Source organism: Micropterus dolomieu, linkage group LG01 (genome assembly GCF_021292245.1).
Source record: "Micropterus dolomieu isolate WLL.071019.BEF.003 ecotype Adirondacks linkage group LG01, ASM2129224v1, whole genome shotgun sequence".
NCBI lineage: Eukaryota > Metazoa > Chordata > Actinopteri > Centrarchiformes > Centrarchidae > Micropterus > Micropterus dolomieu.
In genome coordinates, this window is record NC_060150.1 from 26,571,049 (window position 1) to 26,580,287 (window position 9,239).

Consider the following 9,239-nt stretch of genomic DNA (forward strand, 5'->3'; position numbering starts at 1 on the left):
GGCCACTCTGCCATAAAGCCCCGACTGGTGGATTGCTGCAGTGATGGTTGACTTACTACAACTTTCTCCCATCTCCCGACTGCATCTCTGGAGCTCAGCCACAGTGACCTTTGGGTTCTTCTTTACCTCTCTCACCAAGGCTCTTCTCCCCCGATAGCTCAGTTTGGCCGGACGGCCAGCTCTAGGAAGGGTTCTGGTCGTCCCAAACGTCTTCCATTTGAGGATTATGGAGGCCACTGTGCTCTTAGGAACCTTAAGTGCAGCAGAAATTGTTTTGTAACCTTGGCCAGATCTGTGCCTTGCCACAATTCTGTCTCTGAGCTCTTCAGGCAGTTCTTTTGACCTCATGATTCTCATTTGCTCTGACATGCACTGTGAGCTGTAAGGTCTTATATAGACAGGTGTGTGGCTTTCCTAATCAAGTCCAATCAGTATAATCAAACACAGCTGGACTCAAATGAAGGTGTAGAACCATCTCAAGGATGATCAGAAGAAATAGACAGCACCTGAGTTAAATATGAGTGTCACGGCGAAGGGTCTGAATACTTGTGACCATGTGATATTTCAGTTTTTCTTTTTTAATAAATTTGCAAAAATTTTTACATTTCTGTTTTTTTCTGTCAAGATGGGGTGCTGAGTGTACATTACTGAGAAATAAAATGAACTTTTTTGATTTTTGGAAAATGGCTGCAATGAAACAAAGAGTGAAAAATTTTAAGGGGTCTGAATACTTTCCGTACCCACTGTATATGCTACAAAAGAAAGCATTAAGGATTGTAAAACAGTCTGACTATTATGCACCAACAAATATATTTATTAATTTACGAGCTTTAAAATTTGTTGATTTAGTTGACCTTTATACTGCCCAGATCATGTATAAAGTCTATAAGAATTTAGTTCCGAATTGTGTTCAGAGGCTGTTCGAAATTAGAGAAAGTCAGTACAAATTAAGAGGAATGTATATGTTTAAAAAAGTAAGAGCAAGAACTAATATAAAAAGGGGTAAACCCATGGAATAATTGTGACAAGGAATTAAAATTGTGTACTTCACTCTGTAATTTTAAGAAAATGTTTAAAAACAAGGTGATAAATAATTATATAACTCAATACGATTAATTTGTGTACGCTTTATGTCAAATATTGAAATAATCTTTTTTTTTTATGTAACTGTACGTTTATTTTGAATGGATTAAAACCAGAAAGAAAAGTGAAGCTCATTAGATAATTATGTAAAAGGGGTAGGCATAATAAGCATAGGCTTCAGTCTACACCTTCTTCGGTTGTTATGCATGTATATATTGTTTTATTTTCATTGTTTTCCTTTTTTTGTTTTGGAAAATTATGTGTGAGGACTGAAATAAATTTTGTTGATTGATTGATTCTTGTTTCTAATAAAAGAGTGCACTACTACTACTACTACCACCATTACTTGTTCTTCTCCATCTTTGTATGTATTCAATGTAGTGACAAAACGCGCTCTGTAGAGCCGTTTGTCCATTTGGACTGCTGTAGAAACATGGCGGTGCAACATCGAGACTTCCATGTAAGACGACCCACGGTGTACGCAGACAGAAATGACTCATTCTAAGGTAATAAAAACACAACGGTTTATTATGTAAGGTCTTTATACCCCACTGAGTTATACACATAGTTAAGTATATTATATTACATTTCTGTCAATAGATCCTCCTAAATACTACACACTGAACCTTTAATACCTTTCAGCCAATACATTGAGTGCTAATGTGACAATGTACTGACTACTGTCACAGGGAGAAATCTAACCAGCTGAACTGCTTTAGCTGGTAAGGATGAAAATACCTTAATTGAGATCAAGTGATACCGTAATAAAAGTGATGTCTGTCTGAATCTGAGGGAACTTGAGTCAATGAGCGAGGCTTAACTCCAATAAAGACATCTGTTTGGCAAAGACCCTCAGCTGGCCAAGTAAAGCAGTAGTGATCCATGCTTTGACCTTGAAAAAAAAGTGCTTTAACTGTTTCAACCTCTCCTGGAATCTGTGCTTTTGGTTGTTTTAACAAAGACAGCATTGTGAGCTACAAGCTCTCCACAAAATCCCATTAGTTAGGGTAGAAAAACAATTCTACATCCAAATGCATCAATAAGTTTATACATCTTGAATGCTTTAATGAACAAAAACCCATTAAGGTTAGTACTGCCTCAAGGCCACTTAAAAAAATATAGCGGGTGTGTCCATGGTGCAACAAATGATTTATACTGTGAAAAGAAGCTGATATCATTTGCAGATCTACCAGAATTTTGAAAACCCTCCATTAGTAAAAATAATGTACCACTAAGTTCACCATTTCTTCAGATAAGATAGATAGCCTGGCCTGCTGTAGTTTTTTTTTTTTTTCAAACTCCTCATTAAGTTTAAAATAAATCAAGTAACTTCGTGGCTTTGAGGGTGTGTGGTATCGTGGTATCCTTTACTTCCAGCTCGCCAGGTGCTCATACCTTCTGTTAGCAGACCTCCTTTCTGAATTTCTGTACAGTGACCTCAGCTTGACTTTGATTTCAGTATAAAAACATCTATGACTTTAAATTTCTATTTTAAATTATTTGCAATAAATACTGGGTGTGCAACTCACACAAGAAGTGAGCATGGCGGATTGAACCAATTCTGGTTCTGGAGTGGGTAACAAGGCTTCTGTCTTTTTGTGGATTGGTGTTCAGTTCAATGTATAGCATCTGCCCGCAGCCTCAGCAGCGACTAATGACCAGGAAGAGGAATGAAGAACAGTTTACGTCTACTTAGGGCTGGATGTTTTCACCTAAAATCAAAAACAGGATTAATTGAACATTTCACCTTGATTACGATTATTGAACAATTATTTTGTTTTTTTGTTGTTATTTTTGTCCTAATAGTTTACTGACAAGGTTTGTACTGTAAATATGCTCAACTATATAAGAGCAGCCGAGTTGGGCTGTGTGTGTTTGTAGCAAATGAGAGCGAGCGAGCGGCAGAAAGTGAGCAAGTTTGTTGTCAGTCTGGCAGTAAATGTACAGTGAAGGTCACAATGTCTCCGTTAATAAAATGGATGTGCCAACTGCTGGAAAGTGAAGGCGGTTAGCGCTAGCTAACTTCTGCCTGACTCTGGGTGGCTCAGCAGGACTGGACAGGGCGGAGTCACGTGACCACACACACAGTAGTATGTTTTTAAAGGGAAAGTACATGAACACACACAGTAGGGAAAATATTTACAAATAACCGAAATAACAGACATGGTAAAATTACATCGGTTAGAGGCTCTGAATTTCGGTTTTGATACTTTTCAAATAATTGTCCAGCCCTTTGTCTACTTTACTGAATGTGGTAGCCACTGCGGTCTACAGTAGTTGTTTAAAGTTCAAACTCCAACTTAACCCTAGTTGCTCCAGAGGCGTGCGACCTCTGACATGTATAGCAATTGTAAGTCGCTTTGGATAAAAGTATGTGTAAATGTAAATGTACTGCAAACTACAAACTTACCAATACACACCTCTCTGAAAGTGTCACTAAAAACTGGAAAGTCTTATCTTTGAAACGGTAGAGTTTATAGCTGAGCTGTTGTAATGGATTACATTAGATTTTACAGGTGTACCTAATAAAGTGGCGACTCACTGTATGTTTACATGTATTTCTACTTATTGGTTGCACTTACACACAATCCTGGAACAGTCCTTCCCAGAAATATTGTCCATTCTTACATATTAATTACATTACATTCATTCAGCTGACACTTTTACACAAAGTGAGAAGTCTGAAGCAAGAAATCAGAGGTCACACGCCAATAGAGCAATCAGGGGTTATATGTCTTGCTCAGGGACATATTGATGGATGTGTCGCAGTGGGAATAGAACCCCAGTCTCCCACACCAAAGTCATGTGTCTTATCCACTGTCCCATCGCCACAACGATCAATGAGCTGATACAGGGTATATACACAGGAATCCTGAAGTAAAATTCAATACCTTTTTAAGACCTTATCAAGACCTTTTCAAGATATTTTAAAGACTGCCGCGCCACTTTGAGCTGTAACCGATAAAATCAGCCACATCTTTAAAAGAGATATTTCTGAGTTTTTAAAAGGAATTTAAGTATATTTATAACACATTTTTATTGCCTATATGTCATCAGGTTGTAACGCCACCTAAAAATTGTGGCATTCACCACCTTTCTCAGTTGCCTATAACAGCCTGTATGGGCCAACAGTTTTCTATGTGCAGGACTGGTCAGATTTCCTGAAAAAGCAACTGTCTTACATAAGCTTTGACGTTTATGTACGCAACATTACAGCAAATCATGTGAAACAGTGTAATTTTGTGTTTTAGTTGGTTTAAACTAGATAATGTGAGCTTGCCTGCAATGATATGTGTGATAACTTTCATCGACCACTCGACTCAATACAACAAAATTCAAATAGGGCAGGAGGGAACAAAGATTAAGAGAATAAACAGTGATGAATAACGTAAGTAGTGTAGGCGGTGTAGCACAGGCACAACCTGCAGGAGGAACTAGTCTAAATTTGTAACATGAAATTGAAAGTATATTGTTAATTTAATAGTAAACTGTAAGCTTGATATTAATATATTCATTATGTTACTATATTCAATATAATTTCATATAATAGTATATAACTTACCCCCAGTATAATATTAGTTCAAATTACAGCTGCTTCAGTTTGGGGTTGTTTTTTTATTCATTAACTTTGTGCAAGAAAAATGCTCTAGGCTATGTGAGTCTCCAACCTTGATTTTAAGCAGGCTACTAACTCGCCAGTAATCATAACCATTTATGCTGAACTATGAATTCAACATTTATAAAGTTTGTTGCAGCACATCAAACTTTTTTTATTTAATCCCGCTCCATCCAGGCTGTGAATGATTTGTTCACAAAAAGTGACATTAACAAGAGCATCGGCTTTATGAGAAGTGTTTCAATAAAAGGCAGAGATTTAGCTAAACAGCCAAATGTTAGCCAAACCCCACACGCTCCTTGAATTTTCCCTGTTGTCTTCTGTCTTACCGATTCAGCTTCTTACAGCGCGTCTCGCTCTTGTTTTTCAGGAACGAGGCTGTTCAAGTGGCCACAGAGCGACCGGCCAACCAGGTTAATCCGTTACTCCTGATCGCCACTCCAACTATGTTTTGGACGATTAGCATTGAGGTGGGGTGGGAGATTACGGTCGGTTGTATTCGTAAATCATTTTCCGGTTCGCACGGATCTCTCCTTTGGAGCGTTTAAGAGTGAAATAGGCACACGGTAGATCCCTGCGCCTAACGTTACAGAAACAAATCACTGCCTGTTTAGTATTTTTGGCTATGCATTATAAATAAATACGTTCACCTAAACTTTTAGCAAACAAACTTTAGGACAAACAGGATTTTCACATTGAAAAAAGTATCTTCAACATTTAATACCTTGTTAAAAGGCGATTAAGACTTTTTAATGGACTTAATTTTCGCAAAATTGATTTACTACCTTTTAAGACTTTTTAAGACCCCGCGGACACCCTGTTATATGTTAATTCCAACTACACTGCCTTTCATGAGTAACCAGTGTTGCTCATAATCATTTTCATTTTCAAGATCCTTGTTTGTACTTACCTCCTTTGCGTGTGGTTCATTTTAACTCTACGGATGATGGCCACTACCTTCTGATGCACAAACTTTTTTTTATTTCACTCTGTCATTAACTAAGCTCAGATGTGTTACTCACCTATTGTTGCTGCTTGTTCTGGGTCAAATGTGTCATCTGTAAATCTCAAGAGGAGGCTGTTGAGTGGAAGAAGGAAATAATTAGATTAAGACTGATTATGAATCACTAAAACACATCAGAACGGCACTTTTAAGTACTTCTTTTCCACACTGGCTGAGTAAGCTTTTGATCTGGAATCAGATTTCCATTTGCTTTGTTCACATAACCTGTCCTGCGGCACCAGACTTATCGAATTCTGTGTCTCTATCTCTTTCTATTGATGACTTTGTCCTTCACTTGCATTACATGTACAAGCTCCAGATGATATCACCGCTAGATTGCAGTCAGAAGGACAAGGTTCATTTCTTAACTATGACTAATCAAGTGCATAGGCCTTAATCACAAGGCTGATGATGGGGATAAACTCACTCCTTTCCCTTGACCTAAGGATAATTCTCTTATTTTTCCTCATGGGCCATCAGGAGGGATGCTGGAGCAATGAGTGTTTATTGTTTGAGGTCCATACAGCCAATGAGCTATGCTTGGAGACTGCCAAGTTAGAAATGTGTTCCGTGTAGGTCATTTGTTCAGGTAAAATGAAACTTGTGTATTCCTTGCCAGGCAGACATCTCCCTGATGATTTAAGGGCTTCTACAGATTGCAGGAAAACAAATTCAATATCTGTATGCTACTCAAAAATTAGTCCAGTCAGTAACCCTACTTGACGATAGCACAACTGGCTCAGGATAATTCAAATAATGACATTTGAAACTAATCATAGTCTGAATTAGTTTATTGTATCAAGCAAAAGCCTATTTAATAATAATACAAAATTACTTTCTGGAAACAACGCCCTTGGCCTCAATGTTACACAGTGATTCACAAGCAGGCAGCGCAAAGTACAGCTGGCCACAGAACTCTTCTGTTTTCTTGAAATATAAGCAAACCTTGGTCCGTGTTATGGTGTTGGCAAAAACTCCTGTGCACTCAGTCAATACGGACACCACATTAAGAAAACTACCAGCACTACTGGAGAAAATGTGAGAAAAAAAAGAGAAGAGACTTCTACCGTAAAACTAAAACAAGCGAGAGAAGTGTGTTAAAATCAAGAAATTATCTAAATAAGATAAAGCTAAAAAAGTAAATAGAGGAACAGTGATAAGACAGAGTAAAACAATGTGGAAACATTACTGCTGAAATTTCTCCGATGTAAAGAGCGTGACCTAGTACAAATATTTGAGATTATTTTCAACCTTCTGGGATAACACTTAGCTGATTCAAAGTGAAAAGTATTCTCAAAGCCCATTTACATTGGATGCCATGTTGATCATGCTGAAGACCCCAGTCTTGTGATCACCACACAAGAAATCCAATTCCCTTTTGCGGTTCATGTTACGTCTTGATGAACCTGAGGCTTGGTCATCAGTCTACACTAAATGATGATTTCATTTATTTTTTTTTTTTGGCCAGACACAAACCTTGTTGTAAGCCTTTTTGTCAAAGAACGTACAACAAAGCTTTGGGCAGCACATTACCTGTGTGCCGTGCTATGACTATGGAAGGCACGCTGTACTTGATACCATAGTTTGCAATGTGATGGTTGATGGCTCAGGCTGTGTGTCAGGATTCTTTCATGCAGTCTGAACCACAGTCATAGAGACCAGAAAACCTGGCCAATCTCTCTGCTGCCAGACTGATGTTGGTAAAAACAATATACTCTGCTTTGAATATTAGACTGATTTGTGGTTGCTAACAAGGATCTCGGATTACCATATAATGGCAAAATCAACTGTGTGGTAAAAGCTATAACGTTGCAGCCGTTTTAGTCCTTCTAGTAGGGCCAAGCCTTCTCAAGAATGACCTTTTAACTCAAGCTGACATTAGCCCACGTAGATATTAGCTGTTGTGTTCATAGTGAGGTGTGAACCACTTGGAGACCACCGTATTGGTGAAACCAGCGATAAGAAGACAATAAATATACAATACTGCCATCCCAATTCTCTACAGTGACTATCTCTTGTCTTCACTTAAATCTGCTAAGATAACTTACAGTTGGCTTAGATAACTGTCTGCCGCAGTGGCAGTAAGCCACGAAGACAGGGCAGAAAAGTGGTCTCGATTGCAACATCTTCAAACAGCTATGTCAGACGTGAACAAAGATGTTACATACTACAGCTACTGGCAGCTAGCTGAGGTTAGCTGACCAGCCAGCACACCACAAGCATTATTTTAGTTTATAACAGCCGGACGGTGTGGCCTGCTTAATTTTAGAAGATGCCGACCACTGCGGAGTCGTCCACGTCATTTTAAAACGCTGCATTATCTCTGAACCGCACATCACTTGATTTTCTGCTAAGCTAACGCTAGCTAGCTAACGCTAGCAGTGAGCCACGACATCAATTTCGGGGAGACAACTTCAGCTTACCTGGACTTCCCAACACCACTTTCTCCTATTATCAATATTTTCAGCGTCGTTAATATATCTTCTTCCATTTTCCCTTCACTTGTTACTCTCGATAAATTTTACAACACCCTGTTAAAGACGACGTGCCTCAGTAACTTGCGTCCCTGTTTACAGCCTGCAACAGAGATAGTTTGACAGCAAGATGCCTCCCTCCAAACATATCCGGTATGACTTCTTGGCACTTCCGCTTGGTACACGTACATGAACATCTGATGAGCCACGATGAGCTGATCACACAAAGCAGACGCTATTGTAAGATAGGGTTCACGTGTATTTTGATTTACTTTGTAGCATCATGTTGTGTCGCATAACATCAGTGAAACAGGTACTGATTTACATTGATTCTTTTAATTTGCATTTTATTATTATATTAACACATTCCAATACATCTTTGTTATTACAGTTATAAACGGTTACACAATTACTGTGTATACAGTTAATGCTTTTCAATAATTGCTACAATATATATATGACTGTTATTATAAGTCAAGTTAAGGTCATCAGCATCATCCTGTCTATAATTACTGACTCAAAATATAATAAATACTTATTTATGAGGACCAGTGCTTGGCATGCAGGCTTTCCCAGTAAAACAAGACATCTTCTTTTCTGTCAAAGTCAACTCAAATATATATATTGGACTGGTGTATGTTCACTGGTTTGACTAAACATTTCTTTGAGCAGGATATTTTTTTTAAAATTAAATATAGCTCAATAGTCAGTCTTCCTCTGAATGAGCCCTATGAACAGATTGTTTAATAGGAAAAACACTTGAGCATCCATGAGCCAAACCATGCCAGGATACGTAGGCGAATGGATTTTACGCCCCATATGTTTAAGCAAAAAGCCCTGTACTGAGAACACAACCTTATACTGTAGCTAATTATACTATGAAATGTGTATGTAATCATTGTAAACATCTTTACAACATTGAAACACACCTCTAGCCTTTAGCTTTAATGTGTCATTACTCCAGGCTCTGGCCCACTATTTGAAAAAATGGAGAAAAAAATAAATGTTTTTCAGAACACAAGGGGTTATCTTCTGGTCATAGTAAGCCACAAAGAAATAAACA

The 9,239-nt window shown here is 38.2% G+C and overlaps 1 protein-coding gene across 1 annotated transcript in view; it reads right to left on the reverse strand.

The window, feature by feature from the left end:
• Positions 1-8,300, reverse strand: part of rab18a (RAB18A, member RAS oncogene family) — an 18,961-nt gene extending 10,661 nt beyond the window's left edge. Inside the window, exons 1-2 of the mRNA XM_046062786.1 lie at positions 8,126-8,300; positions 5,722-5,777 (exon numbers count right to left, since the gene is read on the reverse strand). Of these exons, the coding sequence (XP_045918742.1) occupies positions 5,722-5,777; positions 8,126-8,193 (124 nt within the window). The 5' untranslated portion in view covers positions 8,194-8,300. The remainder of the gene's footprint in view (positions 1-5,721; positions 5,778-8,125) is intronic.
• Between the last annotated feature and the right edge of the window lie 939 nt (positions 8,301-9,239).